At 43.3% G+C, this 16068-nt stretch overlaps 1 protein-coding gene across 1 annotated transcript in view; it reads left to right on the top strand.

Annotated features, from left to right (window-relative positions):
* Positions 1–3017: 3017 nt before the first annotated feature.
* Positions 3018–16068, top strand: part of OLFML2A (olfactomedin like 2A) — a 110826-nt gene continuing 97775 nt past the window's right edge. The window contains exon 1 of the mRNA XM_069748475.1: positions 3018–3218. Within this exon, the coding sequence (XP_069604576.1) occupies positions 3150–3218 (69 nt within the window). The 5' untranslated portion in view covers positions 3018–3149. The remainder of the gene's footprint in view (positions 3219–16068) is intronic.

Here is a 16068-nt window from a genome sequence, read left to right on the forward strand (position 1 = left end):
TATGTCCACCATCCTGATATATACGTGTATATATATATTATTATTATTATTATTTATTATAGTGCCATTTATTCCATGGCGCTTTACATGTGAGGTGGGGTATACATAATAAAAACAAGTACAATAATCTTAAACAATACAAGTCATAACTGGTACATGAGGAGAGAGGACCCTGCCCGCGAGGGTTCACAATCTACAAGGGATGGGTAAGAATACAATAGGTGAGGGTAGAGCTGGTCATTCAGCGGTTTGGTCGATCGGTGATTACTGCAGGTTGTAGGCTTGCCGGAAGAGGTGGGTCTTCAGGTTCTTTTTGAAGGTTTCGATGGTAGGCGAGAGTCTGATGTGTTGTGGTAAAGGGTTCCAGAGTAGGGGGGATGTGCGGGAGAAATCTTGTATACGATTGTGGGAAGAGGAGATAAGAGGGGAGTAGAGAAGGAGATCTTGTGAGGATCGGAGGTTGCGAGTAGGTAAGTACCGGGAGACGAGGTCACAGATGTATGGAGGAGACAGGTTGTGGATGGCTTTGTATGTCATGGTTAGGGTTTTGTACTGGAGTCTCTGGGTAATGGGGAGCCAGTGCAGGGATTGACAGAGGGGAGAGGCCGGGGAATAGCGGGGGGACAGGTGGATTAGTCGGGCAGCAGAGTTTAGAATGGATTGGAGGGGTGCAAGTGTGTTCAAGGGGAGGCCACAGAGCAGGAGGTTGCAGTAGTCAAGGCGAGAGATGATGAGGGCATGGACTAGGGTTTTTGCAGATTCTTGGTTGATGAATGAACGGATTCGTGAAATATTTTTGAGTTGAAGTCGGCATGAAGTGGAAAGGGCTTGGATATATATCCCCATTCTGGTTCTGGTACACATGTTCCCCATCTTGGACCCATCCTAGTATATATGTTATTCATCCTGGTATATACTGTAAGTCCTCCATCCCGGCCCCATCCTGGTATATATCTTCCCTATCCTGGTAGATATATCTCCCATTCTGATATATATGTTCCCTATCATGGTGTATATGGTCCCCATCCTGGTATATACAGTATGTCTCCTATCCTGGTATATATGTTCCCCATCCTGGTATACATGTTTCCCATCCTGGTGTATATGGTCCCCTGTTATGGACCTGGTGGTTAGGAGCACCCGAAATGACCTGATGGTTAAACTAACAAGGACAAGCTCTGGGAAGTGGGAGCTCTGCTGACCGCAACCCCTAATCCTATCACACACACTAGAAATAGCCGTGGAGCGTACCTAACTCTACCTAGTAGCCTCTTTACAGCCTAAGAGCTAACTAGCCCTAAAGAAAGAAAATAAAGCCTACCTTGCCTCAGAGAAATTCCCCAAAGAAAAAGGCAGCCCCCCACATATATTGACTGTGAGTTAAGATGAAAGTCACAAACACAGTTATGAAACAGGTTTCAGCAAAGGGAGGCCAGACTTACTAAACAGGCTGAGGATAGGAAAGGTAACTTTGCGGTCAGCACAAAAAACTACAAAACACCACGCAGAGTGTGCAAAAAGACCTCCGCACCGTCTCACGGTGCGGAGGTGACCACTCTGCATCCCAGAGCTTCCAGCTAGCAAGGCAATCATGATAGCAAGCTGGACAAGAAAACAATGAACAAATAATTAACTAGCAGGGACTTAGCTTCTGCTGGAGTAGACAGGTCACCAGAAAGATCCAAGAGCGAACTGAACCAGTACAAGAACATTGACAGCTGGCATGGAGTAACGATCTGAGTGGAGTTAAATAGAACAGCCAGCCAAAGAATAAACTAAGTCACCTGTGGAAGGAACCTCAGAAGCAGCAGCTCCACTCACAGCCACCAGAGGGAGTCCATGGACAGAACTCGCCGAAGTACCATTCATGACCACAGGGGGGAGTTCGATAACAGAATTCACAACAGTCCCCATCCTGGTGTATATGGACCCCATCCTGGTGTATATGGTCCCCATCCTGGTATATATGTTCCCCATCCTGGTGTATATGGACCCCATCCTGGTATATATGTTCTCCATCCTGGTGTATATGGTCCCCATCCTGGTGTATATGGTCCCCATCCTGGTACATATGATCCCCATCCTGGTGTATTTGGTCCCCCATCCTGGTATATAAGACACTGATGCGCATTTTGACATGGGGTGACTAATGCAGATGCCGAAACGCGCGTCGGGGTGAGTGCATCCTCGTGGTCATTCCAGCTGCATACTATGGCACTCTGTTAGTCACATATAGACTGGTACTGCCATACAGATATATACTTACCTCCATCATTGTGATATATTGGGAGCTTTTACTCTTTAGTATCTATGCACTATGGCACTTTACTAGTCTCATACAGATACACTAACACATTTGTACATTTTTTTTTATGGGCTAACACCAGAATGTCTATTTTGCCATTATACTTTTTTTTTTTTACACATGTTATGATCCCTTTGTATATATATATGACATTACTATAATTACATGTGCTATGACCCATACGTGCATTTTAGATAACTAGCAGTGTCTTCCTTCATTATACCTATTGTGCTTTCCAATTAGATTAGATTATTTATGTTTACCACTTGGATCAGCGCTCGCTTTTCTTCTGGTTGTTTTCTTTCCCTGTGCACCAAATCCTTGATCAATAAAGTCGTGATTTACTTTTCACCTAAACATTATTGTTTTTTTTTTTAAACATGGGTCACCAGTCCAGCGTACACATGCAACTATATGGGGGTGTATCTTTTCGCACACGGTCACCGTGTATTTACAATATTGACATACAAATGTGTATTATTGTTGCTTTTGAATTTTCTAAATTGTTTTTTCCAACTATGCCTATCCTGGGAAAGTGAGTTTTCCTATAGTCTGAAGAATTGAGAGTCAGGTGAATGTAGGGAATTCCTACTTGTGCATTGCATAATATTGTGACATGATGGGAGCTGTGCTCTTGGCTGGGATGGTGAGAGGTGTTGCTCTATGCTCCTCCTTTCCAGCTGAAGAGGCTGGGAGACAGTGAAAGAGAATCAGTCCACTATCAGGAGCTGAGGGAGGCAGCAGGAGCAGGAATCTGTGCAAACCATCTGCTTGTACACAGCAGCAAGGTGGACTCTGAGCAGCAGCAGCAACAGCAACAGCAAGAGCAGCAGCAGCAGCAGCAATGTGGGGATATGTACAATGTGTGCTCTTCTCTCTCCTGCTCTCCTCACCAGTCACTGCAAACAGCAAGGTAGGAGGATTCACACTTTTGCAGATTTTCTATGAAGTTGGTGCCAACTGTATCAGGAAAAGGGAAAGTATATGGTTTATCAGTGACTCCATGATACATAGTATCTATGCTGGAGAATAGGAGGAAACACCAGTAGTCTGTCTGGTCCCTTTTGAAGTTTTTTTTAGAAATTGTTGCCCATGTATCACCCCCTCCATGTCTGCAGGGCAGGATTTCTGTGGCATCCAACCCACTTAGGTTTTGATTGATTAAAGCAGATGAATTCAACCCAAATCTCCCACTTGTTAATCCAGGACTCCTAATCCCGGCAGCTGTTGTCCTGTGTGACGTATCGCTTGTGGGGTTCCTACTTGGTGCCATAGATGGGTGACAGGTGCGCAGAATATATAGGAAAGGGGGGGTACAAACTTTTTTTTCTGGAATTGAGACTCACTAAATAGATTAGGTTTTTAAATACATCAGATAGGGATTATATACATTAGGTAGGACTGCTCTATATAGGTATACCTTGACGATTGGTGGAGCAGCTTAGTATACATTTTTTTTGCAAAAAGAAAAAACGTATCAACTAAATACCCTGTTTTTTCCATCTTTTGACTAGCACTTGCTTATTACTGTGATTTTTTTTTTTTTTTTACAACAGAGTATTTTTGGCCTCACTTTTTGGCTCTTTTATGTCTTCACTAAATAGATTGTATCTATTTGCTGTAACATTGTGACCGATATTATGTTTCGTAAACAAATGTAACAAAGCTGTTCCACATCTTGTCCACACGTGGTAATTGTGTCATGTTCCGTATGTATTGAATATATCATTTTGACCTGGCGTATGCAAAAAAAAAAATATTTAGTTTATTATTTTGCCTCTCTGTATAAAGTAACAAAGTAGTCTGACCACCTTTGAGGGAGACTATTTTTTTTTTCTTTTTTTTCTTTTCTCTTTAATTTAATAAATGCATTTAATTTAATGAATTTTTTTTTTCTAAACTGGGATCCATTAACAAATTTTGCACGGTTTTGCCTCTAGTTTTGCTCAAGGTCTCAGAATGAGTGAACTGAGAATCGGTCAGTGAGCTCGCTCTGATGGCTTGACATTAGAGCTTGCAACTCTTCGATTTGTATTTTTCTCTGCTGATTTATGACCACAGCATCGACGTTGAATATGTCGCCTGTAAAAGTGAAACGGTGCAAAATTTTTAATGAAACCCAATTGCAAAAAATGATATTTTTTAGCCCCAAATTAAAGTAAAAAAAAAAGTCCAATAATCTCTTGAGTATACAGTAGGCGCGGTAAAAGCTTTTTTTTTACTATAAGGTCCCATGGATAACACATGCCACTGTGTGTCAATGTGATTTATATTGTTGAAGTTGTATCCTGGGAATTCCTCCAGATGTAAGAAATTGGGAACACAGCCTATTGAAGCGTTCCAATACTATATTATCTGATTTTCTTTCAAAAATGCCGCCCCCCCCAAAAAAAAAAGGAGATAAACTTATGTTATCACTGCACAGCATCTGATTGCCATACATCAATAATGGAAAAAAGACCTAAGACCCCAAAATCTAACACCAAGCTCAGCTCTGCTCTATGTGGAGGATGCATATGACATGATTGTCATTTAGGATTTTGGTTTATTGGGGGGTAGACTAGCCAGACCCCTTAGGGCTCATAAATCGGTCGCGTGCTGTCTAATTTTTCATCGGACAGCACACTGTGACCCATCTTGTCCAGATGAGTGAAGGCCCGAGTGTCATGAGAATAAAATGCACTACTGTCATCTGAGCGTCACCTCTTAAAGTATGTGGGTGCGAGGAAAAAAATCGGAACATGAGAGTTCCGTCCGATTTATACTGATAGATTTCTATTATCAAGCTAGGAAGATGTTTGTGATCATGTTCATGTTTTGGTGGAGTCACTTGGATGTAAAAAAAAAAAAAGAGAAAAAAAAATCATCTAAGTCTTCTGGATGAAACGCAAATGAATTTTCATTCGCTCGTTTGCAGCCGCCTTTAGAATCAGACAACGGACTGTGATTCCCCCCAGTATTATCTCCTATCTACCATCGTAATCAATGGGGCAAAAAATCCTAAGGCTGTGTGTTCCGTTTTTTTCTGCAGGTTTTGCTTGTTTTTTATTGCGCTTTTTGTGGGGGTTTTTCCTGCATTTTTCTCATGCAACATTTATCTCTTGTGAATGCTGATCATTTTTTTTTTATTCTATTCAATGAGGTTTTGGCACCAAAAAACGCAGCAAAATCTGATACCTGCGGTTTTTTTTGGTGCGGATTTTCAGCATTTTTTTCACCACCTACTTTCAATGGGTGGAAATGCTGAAAGAAGCGATGTTCTCCATTGTGCAAAAAAAACACGCAAAGCACAAAATCCTGATGACAAAAAAACAAACAAACAATCTGTGTGCATGAGATTCCTGACATCTCATAGACTTTGCTGGTACTGTAAAACGCAGCTGAACATTTGCATTAAAAAACGCATTAAAAAAGCCATGTGTGAACACCGCCAAACAGTGGTTTTCTTAAAGGATCCGGTTTAAAACTTAGCCACAATCAAATAAATGCTCTGTTCTAAATTGGAATATCTCCCTATAGATCTCATACAATCACAGCCATTTTGTTGCCAGGGATGTAAATTGCATCCTTAGTAATATCCAGGCAGATGAGGCTGGCCCTGCCGGGGATTGTCCAGCCTGGCCGCCATGTTTGGGCTCTACATTAGCATATGTAACATATACCATAAGCATCTCTTTTTTGCATGTCTCGCTGGCTGCATTGCAAAGACCCTATACATCCCCCCCCCAATAAATGTGTCTAATCTCACTGTTATGCTTTGTTGCTTGGTCTCCATGTTGGTGCAGGCCCCTTGCCGTGTCATTTCACAGCTCGCTGTCAGGGCTGCACGTCCGTCTGCTGAGCCTGAAGCCTGTATCAGCTATTCTACATCCACCTCTATTTCCCCAGCTGATTTAAAACTACAACTCCCAGCATGTCCTGACAACAAAACACGTTTAAGGAAATAAAGTTTAAGGGTTATTCTGACTGCAAACATTGGTGGAGGTCCCATGCTCGGTGCACATCCTTTCCACTTTGCTACCCAACTTTCATTCTCCGACTTTGGACACCCCTTCTATATTTGGGGCATATCCCACTGCAGGGATTTATGCTTTCAGGTAGGCATTAGGGCTCGTTCACACAGGCAATACGGTTTTGTCAAAACGGGTGCAGTTTTATTGCTTTCATAAAACTCCAAGGGATTCAAAACCAAAAATGGCCTCTTCTGGGCATGAAGGAATCACAGCAAATAAACAGCTCGTTCAGCAGGCACATATACGTCAGTGCGGGCTCACCCACCAAACGTCATATACAAAGAAGAAGAGGCACAATCCCACCAGTCTCTGATTCACCTGAGCTCTAGCTGCTCCCAGCAACAAACAGAAGTGTACAGCTTCTACACGGTTCTCTGCAGCTCCAACACACAGACTGCTCAGCTTTCCTAGCTGACCCGTGCAATCTCCATTCAGGGAGAGACCCTGGTATGTCTCTGTCACAGTTATAGCTCACATTTTAGCTGGTCACTCACCAGCAGCATACTCGACTCTCCTCCATCCAGATACGCCTACTGACCACAGGCCCTGGTTCTAATAAAAAGCTAGGCAGTTGCATCTAATCAAATCCTGCAGAGCTTTAACCCTGTTCTACCTGGCTGTGCTACACCATGGACATACCCGATAAATCATTGTTTAGCAAAAGGTTATGCACATGTCTAATAATTATAGGTTTATTACTCACCATTTTTAGAAGCTGTCAGAGATTAGAAATAATGAATACATCGTCTGCGTAAATATTTAACCCACCCCGACAGTTGGTGTCGATATATCTGCTTGGAGTCCAGACTATTTAACTCATGGAGGATTGTCCAGACTCGATCCTGAATTTTCTTTTCAGTAGAAAGCAGGCTTTCTACAACTCGAAAAACACAGAGTGTCCGTAAAGTCATGGTGAACTTTTGACCAGTCACTGAAAAGCAACAAAAAACAATAGAAATGTAAAATCTGATCCAAATAAAAGAAAAACTCTCCCAGTTTCATACCTATTCAGTGCAGTTTGATGTGGGCTCCATTTGTTGCCCTACACACATCCAAACGATAGCATAGGCTTGTGGTTGCATGATGTCACAGACCTGGCAGTGTATTAATCAGAGTTCAGTTTATCAGGGGTTAATCTGACTGGGGGCTCAGCAGCAGCTTAAATGAGTTCGTTTTGTTTGATTGGTTCTTGTTATCTCTTCTCATGAACAGGTTTGATATGATTGGGCCAGAGAAAGGGCACCAAAAAGTAAACTATAAAAGTGCACCATGACTTTACGGACACACTGCATATATAGGCACCTCTCACACCTGTCGGCCACTCTGAGCCCTGGGTCCCCCATACGTTCCTTGTGCTGTCGTCAACAGGGGACTCAGGGCTCAGAGTGCCAAATGGAGCCGGTGCTGGAGCAAATATACTTATTTGTTAATTTAATGTAGAAGTCTGGGGCATTTAATGGGGGGTTTTACACATAATGATTATGTAATTAGCATTAATTTGCATTACTCAACTTTTGATAAAAGATATTTGGGCTTTGTGCACATGTGACAAGTGGATCTATGCATGTGGAATAAATAAGTCGTATATTCATGCCACATGTGCATGTGGGCCAAATATGTCTTTTCCCGGCCTGATTCTGGAACAGCGTAAACCTCATTCTGCCCCAGGATCACATTTTGGACTAGGGGAAAAAGATACGTGGAACACTCGGAATTATTAAATGGACCCTTATCATGGTCCTCAGACAGTGCGGGGCTGGATGTGGCTCGCAGTGATTGGCTTGTCTACAAGGGGAAGAAAAGGATTTGGGGTAGTGATTCAAAATGCTTGCCCCTTTTCTCCACCCACATCATCTGCCTGAAGAGAAGCCGTAAGCTACCATATACAACCCGCCTGGCACAGCGCACAATGTCACGATTCTCTGAAGCCAGTGTCGGGCTGTCATGTGAAGGTAAGCATGTGATATACATACTCCTGGCCACATTCTGACTAGACATGTCTGTCACTTGCATTGAGCAAGGTTGCAGACGTCTAGTCAGCACGAGACCTTTTTTTTTTGCAAATGGCATTCTTGCAGTCGTTTGCTCACCCAGCTTCTGGCACCTGAAAGTCCTGACAGCGCTGTAAGCGCTGTAAGGATTCATACAGTGGCATGTAAAAGTTTGGGCACCCCTGGTCAGAATTACTGTTATTGTGAACAGTTTAACCAGTTGAAGATGAAATAATCTCTAAAAGGCCTAAAGTTAAAGATGACACATTTCCTTTCTATTTTAGGAAAAAAATAATACATTGTCATTTTTTACATTTTAAAAATTACAAAAAGGAAAATGGGCCGATGCCAAAGTTTGGGCACCCTTCGTAGTTAGTACTTAGGAGCACCCCATCTTGCAATTATCTCAGCTTGTAAACACTTTTTTTGTAGCCAGACAATTTTTATTTGAGGGATTTTCATCCATTCTTCATTGGAAAATTCTTCCAGTCCTGTGAGTTTCCTGGGTCGTCTTGCATGCACTGATATTTTGAGGTCTAGTCACAGATTGTCAATGATATTCAGATCAGGGAACTGTGAGGGCCATTGTAAAACCTTCAGCGTGCGCCCTTTGAGGTAGTCTTTTGTGGATATTGACGTGTGTTTGGGATCATTATCCATTTGTAGAAGCCATCCTCTTTTAACCTTCAGCTTTTTTACAGATGGTGTTATGTTTGCATCAAAAATTTGCTGACATTTTATTGAATCCATTCTTCCCTCTACCCGTGAAATGGTCCCCATGGCATTGGCTGCAACACAACCCTAAAACATGATTGATCCACCCCCATGCTTAATGGTTGGCGAGATGTTCTTTTCCTGAAATTCTGTGCGCTATTTTCTTCACACATACCTTTGATCATTTTGGCCAAAGAGTCTATTTTAACCTCATCGGTAGATAGGACTTGTTTCCATAATACATCACGCTTGTTTAGATGTTCTTTTGCATATTTCTGACGCTGAAATTTATTGTGAGGATGCAGGAGAGGTTTTCTTCTGATGACTCTTCCATGAACGCCATATTTGTACAGTTGTCTCTGAATAGTAGAACAATGTACCACAACTCCAGAGTCTGCTTAATCTTTCTGAAGGTCTTTTGCAGTCAAGCGGGGGTTCTGATTTGCCTCTCTAGCAATCTTACGAGCAGCTCTCACTGAAATTTTGCTTGGCCTTCCAGACCTTATCTTTACCCCACTGTTCCTGTTAACTTCCATTTCTTAATTACGTTTTGAACTGAGGAAAGGGCAACTTGAAAACGCTTTGCTATCTATATATATAATTGTCTAAGGGGTACTTCCGTCTTTCTGTCCTCAACTTCCGTAACGGAAATCCCGCGTCGCTGATTGGTCTCACCAGCCGCCTGTCATGGCTGCCGTGACCAATCATCGACGGGCACAGTCCGATTAGTCCCTCCCTACTCCCCTGCAGTGCCCGGCGCCCGCATACTCCCCTCCAGTCACCACTAACAAGTGGTGCAAATTGGCCCCTCCCTACTCCCCCCTGTCAGTGAACCCTGCGTGCCTCACTGCTGACACATGACCCGCACATGGTGCACCAGAGATCACAGCGGTCGCCATCATCTGACCTGTGCCCGGGGCTCCGCACACTACCGGGAGCAGCCACGATGTCCTCCGCCAGCAACGGCCTCCGTGCTGCACTACAGGAGGGGCGGACTATTACCCTGCACGTGAGCAGCTCTTCAGAGCCAGCCCATGTGCCGGCACTATGGAGTCCTGCAGGGCGCCCCGTGTGAGCCACACTCCCGGCCGGGCCCTTGGCCTCTCCGTCATCTACACACGTGTCCTATTATTGTTATGCGCGGACTGTGTGCTGCTCCTGCACTGCCGGAGATGGCGCCTCCACCGCTCTCACCACCGCCTGTACATCTGCTCCTCTCATGGACGGACGGGCCGGGGACGGTCTCCAGAAAGCTGCCATACTACGTGGGCTGGGGTACATACGTCTCTGTGTTATATACTGCGTGGGCTCTGCTATATACTGCGTGTGCTCTGCTATATACTATGTGGGCTCTGCTATATACTATGTGGGCTTTGCTATATACTACTTGGGCTCTACTATATACTACGTGGGCAGTGCTATATACTACTATACATATTCTAGAATACCCGATGCGTTAGAATCGGGCCACCATCTAGTCTTCTTATAACCTTCTTCTGCTTTGTAGGCCTCAACCATATTCATTTTCAGAGTTCTAGGCAGGTACTTAGCAGAATCCATGGCTGCTGTTTTTTGGCACAATGCTAGAGGAGGCTGGGTGTTTATAAAGCATGGAAATTTTCACCTGGCATTTCCTAGCGATGATTGTCTATTGCATTAAGCCAATATAACTTAAAAAATGCTAATTCTTCAATTGTTGCGTTATTTTTCTGTTTTGAAGTGTGTCCAGGAGATAACATCCTACTGCATCACAAAGTTCCCGACTTCTGTTCAATCTGGGATTCATTGCTGGATGGAGGAGGGGGGGCAGTAGGAATCCATTCGATGTGGACAGCTGCTTCACACAATTCCTGATTTTAAGCGGACATTTAACCCACTCAGCCTGGGGACTGATTACATAGCTGAGGAACAAGTTCCCAGGACTGCAGGACTAGCCATTCATTTAATATAATTGTCTGTTTATTGTGACATCTTCCTGCCTATCTGATATTAGATAATGGATATTTCAGTATGTTAGATATTTTGTTCCCCATGTGACATAAGTGGTGGTAGAGGTGTCTATTAGTGGGATGCCCTAAATATCACTGCACACACGATCATGTAGCTGCAGGAGTGGGGATCCAGCTGTCAGAGACAGCTAAAGTTCCTGTAGAGAAGGCAGAGAGACGTTTCTTTACCATCTCTGTCTTCTTGATTGCTGTATACACAGTGCTAAAGAAGTGCTGCATATGCAGTAATAGGAAGCTCTGATGGAGCATCCTTCTCTATACACAACAGTCATGTGATCACTGTGTATAGGGAAGGAGCCCAAGCTGCTGGGTCATAGGAGATCCAGACAGCTGTTTTATGCAGGAAGGAGGCTGCATTTTCCCTCTAACTGGGGCTAATTCACCAGCCCAAATTACAATGGAAATAAGATGAAAATATTATTATTATTTATTATTATATCGCCATTTATTCCATGGCGCTTTACATGTGAGGAAGGGTATACATAATAAAAACAGGTACAATAATCTTGAACAATACAAGTCACAACTGGTACAGGAGGAGAGAGGACCCTGCCCGCGAGGGCTCACAATCTGCAAGGGATGGGTGAGGATACAGTAGGTGAGGGTAGAGCTGGTCATGCAGCGGTTTGGTCGATCGGTGGTCACTGCAGGTTGTAGGCTTGTTTGAAGAGGTGGGTCTTCAAGTTCTTTTTGAAGGTTTCGATGGTAGGCGAGAGTCTGATATGTTGTGGTAGAGAGTTCCAGAGTAGGGGTGATGCGCGAGAGAAATCTTGTATGCGATTGTGGGAAGAGGAGATAAGAGGGGAGTAGAGAAGGAGATCTTGTGAGGATCGAAGGTTGCGTGCAGGAAAGTACCGGGAGACCAGGTCACAGATGTATGGAGGAGACAGGTTGTGGATGGCTTTTGTATGTCATGGTTAGGGTTTTGTACTGGAGTCTCTGGGTAATGGGGAGCCAGTGAAGGGATTGACAGAGGGGAGAGGCCGGGGAATAGCAGGGGGACAGGTGGATTAGTCAGGCAGCTGAGTTTAGAATAGATTGGAGGGGTGCGAGAGTGTTCGAGGGGAGGCCACAGGGCAGGAGGATACAATAGTCGAGGCGGGAGATGATGAGGGCATGGACTAGGGTTTTTGCAGATTCTTGGTTTAGGAATGTACGGAGCCGTGAAACATTTTTGAGTTGAAGGCGGCGGGAAGTGGAAAGGACTTGGATATGCGGTTTGAAGGAGAGATCAGTGTCAAGGATCACCCCGAGACAGCGAGCTTGTGGGACTGGGGAGAGTGGGCAGCCGTTTACTGTAATGGATAGGTTCGTTGGGGGGTTGCATGAGATGGGGGAAAGACAATGAATTCTGTTTTGTCCATGTTAAGTTTTAGAAATCTAGCGGAGAAGAAAGATTAAATAGCGGATAGACATTGAGGGATTCTGGTTAGTAGGGTGGTGATATCTGGTCCAGAGACCAGATATCACCGTAGAGACGTAGATCTGTGTGTCATCAGCCTAGAGATGATACTGAAAACCGTGAGATTTTATGAGCTGTCCCTGGCCAAAAATGTAAATGGAGAAGAGCAGGGGCCCTAGAACTGAACCTTGTGGGACTCCTATAGGAGGCGAGGTGAGGAGGTGGTGTGTGAATGGGAGACGCTGAATGTTCGGTCAGTTAGGTATTGCGAGATCCAGGATAGGGCCAAGTCTGTGATGCCAAGGGATGAGAGGGTCTGTAGTAATAGGGAATGGTCCACTGTGTCAAAGGCAGAGGACAGGTCCAGGAGGAGGAGGATAGAGTACACTCCCTGACAGAAGTTATGTCGCTTATCCATGTTATGTAAATAAAAGCTTATATCCTGACCTTAAATTCATCCATTGGTTGTATAAATTGTTCTTTTGAAAGCTGAAACCCTCCAAAATGTGGTTTAGGTTATGAAAATAAATTGGCATCAATGCAGAAATATTGATCAGGATGGAGACATAGGGGAGCAGGATGGCAACATATGGGGGAGCAGAATGGAGACATATGGAAGCTGGATGGATACATATGGGAGCAGAATGGACACATATGGGAGCAAGATGGAGACATTATGACACCCATAATATTCTGTCCCTGTGGGGTGCATATATATATATATATATATATATTATATATATATAATATATATATATATATATAGTGCTGGGCAGCCCGCCTGCTAATATTATTGGCGTCATTAATAAGCTGTAAGCCGGACACTTTGCATAACACATACCTGTGTGACTGACGTTCTACTCAAGCCTCATTAGTGTGCATTTTTTCTACAGCAGCCAACCCCTCCATAAGGTGTGTGGGTGGCTGATTCCATCAGTAGTTTGCATCTGTGCTGCCCCTGCCTTTATCGTGGGGGCCTGCTGCAACTTGCTAGTGCATTTATCATCTGGCAGGATTTGGTAAGGCTGTTTCTGTATGGTATGTTTTTCTTAATTTTTCTATGTTAGGTGTTTTTGAAATTGTGGTGGTATTTGTCCCTTGTATGTGGTATTATTCGGTCACTATGTGGTGGTAATATGTGATCTGGTCAAGGTGTGACAGTACTTGTCCCTTGTATGTGGTATTATTGAGTCACTATGTGGTGGTAATATGTGGTCTGGTCATGTTGTGGTGGTATTTGTTCCTTGTATGTGGTATTATTCGGTCACTTTATAGTGGTAATATGTGGTTCGGCCATGGTATGATGGTATTTGTTCTTTGTAAGTGTTATTATTGGTCATTTTAAAAATGTATGTGTCGCATTCCCTTAATGAAAAATAAATTAAAATATACCTTAAAAGAGTATTGGATATTTTAAGAAACATTTAATAGGTTAGAGTACGGTAGGGTCCGTCCAAAAGAGTCTACCTGATCGTAGTGGCAGCATAAAAAATCTTTAGGTCAAACCAACAGCTAATGGCTATTTATGTGATTTGATGTTCGATGGGAACTGTTAAAGTGTGATTGGTGAGAACGTGGTGCAGAAGTGGAGTTTATCCAAAAGTGGGTGGTGGGAGTGTGGAAGGTTTGAGGGGTGGAGATGGAGCTGGGATTTTGCCTGGGTGGAGTCTCAAGGGGACCCCAAAATTTTGCCAGTATCATTGTAGGAACTTAGCCTAATACAACATGAATTAAAATGCAATTTCACCCACTAAGGAGCTGATCATTAAAGGGGATATCCACGACCTTAAAAAAGGCATGTAGTTGCTAACAGAGGCAACTACCTGTCTGTTGTACCCGGCGCCAGTCATTGACCGCTCCTGCCAGAGATTCAGTTGCTCTCTGTCAACAGAGCAGCAGTACCTCTTCCAGTTGACAGGACGGGACTACAGTGTCACGCTGATTGACAGCCGGCTTCCCGAATTAGGCAGCAGAGAAACAACTGTCAATCAGCATGACACCAGTAGAACCGCCTGTCAACAGGAAGAGAAACTGCTACTTTTTTAAGAGCAGCTGAATCTCTGGCAGGAGCGGTCAATAACCAGCACTTGGCACAACAGACAGGTAGTTGTCTCTGTTAGCAACTACACTACTTTTTTTAAGGTCCTGGATATCCCCTTTAAGGTCAAATAAACCATGCCACCTAAGCCAAAGAGCATTTATTGCCTCCTCCTCTCCCTATTGTGAGCTCCGTTGGGTAGACAACAAGGCCAACAAAGCTGAGAAGATTAGGCCCAAACTAAAGCCTCATTCAGACAGCCCTCTTTTTTTCAGAGATGAGAAAAAAACAGACTGTTTTTTATCAGTGCACTGGATCTGACATTCATCCATTTTTGATCCATATGTTCATTTTTATCATTAGTTTGGCCTTCGTTTTTCTCATTCACAAGTAAAAAAAGTATGTTTCCAATTTTTGACACACGGTACAGATAGTAATTACATGGGTTTTCTGTCTTCAATAGCTTCATGTATGGCTATGAGGCTGTTGAGTTTGGGTCAGCAGACAATTTGCCAGTCTTGACATCTCTGTCGGCACTCTAAGGGTAGGGTCACCAGATTTTTTTTATTCACATCTTTCCGATTGCATCAGTTTTCCTCAGATGTCATCCAAGTATGGTGCTATTTTGTCTTACGGACTTGAATTGCTGATTTTGATCCAAAACTCGGATAAAAATCGGACGTGCACGGCCCCATAGAATATCATAAGTCCAAATTCTAATCGTGAAAACCATGGATTGCACTCTTCTGGGAAAATCGTTCATGTGTGCGAGCCCAAACCGTCAATGTTCTGGACATGTGAAACTGGATTAAAAAGCAGCTTAAAATTTCTTTCAACGGTAACCAGTAAGATGGGTTCCAAAAAATGTCAACTGTAGGAAGGAAGAGATCAGCGTGCAACACCTTAGAGGGCTCACATGATGCATCAACGGACACGCAAGAAGCTTCTAGAAGGTTACCAGGTTAATTAACCCAGCGCTACTAACGAGCCCACAGGGATTACCGTAGTGAGTGTTGTCACCACATATCTTACATATCTTGTGTGGTCTCTTAACTTTTAAAAGTTCTTTAGTCAATACAGTGATGGCCATTAGTTGTGTTGAGTGATGTCATGGCTTTTTTTTTTTTAGAAATGCCCTAATGAAAAAGTGTCCTCTTTCAATGACATATTGATATCAGCATCTGCACAAAAAATCATATTGGAGAAATATGTGTCTTGAATGCTTAGGCTGTCTACGTACAGTCTTTTTTGCTGAGTTTTTGGCGCAGAAAGTGAGCAGGTATTCAAAGTTTTTGAGGAGTTGTAAGATTCAGAGAGTTTCTGTTTAGTTTCTGCTCCTTCTTGAAAAAACTCCCAGTTTACATAGCCTTTGGGTATGTGTACACACAGTTTTTTTTTTCGTGGGTCAAAACCAAAAAATTTTCTAGTAGGCAGTGCTTCCTTCTCCAGGAAGTTTCTGGAGGATGTTTTTTTCATGAAGCAGTTTTGAAATGAAAAAGTTGTTTTTAAGAAGTTGTTTTGTGGAGCAGAATTAGACTATGGGCACACAAAGTCTTTTTGGAACAGAAACTGAGCATAAAGTGAGGGTAAATACTC

This window comes from Ranitomeya imitator, chromosome 2, assembly GCF_032444005.1.
Source record: "Ranitomeya imitator isolate aRanImi1 chromosome 2, aRanImi1.pri, whole genome shotgun sequence".
NCBI lineage: Eukaryota > Metazoa > Chordata > Amphibia > Anura > Dendrobatidae > Ranitomeya > Ranitomeya imitator.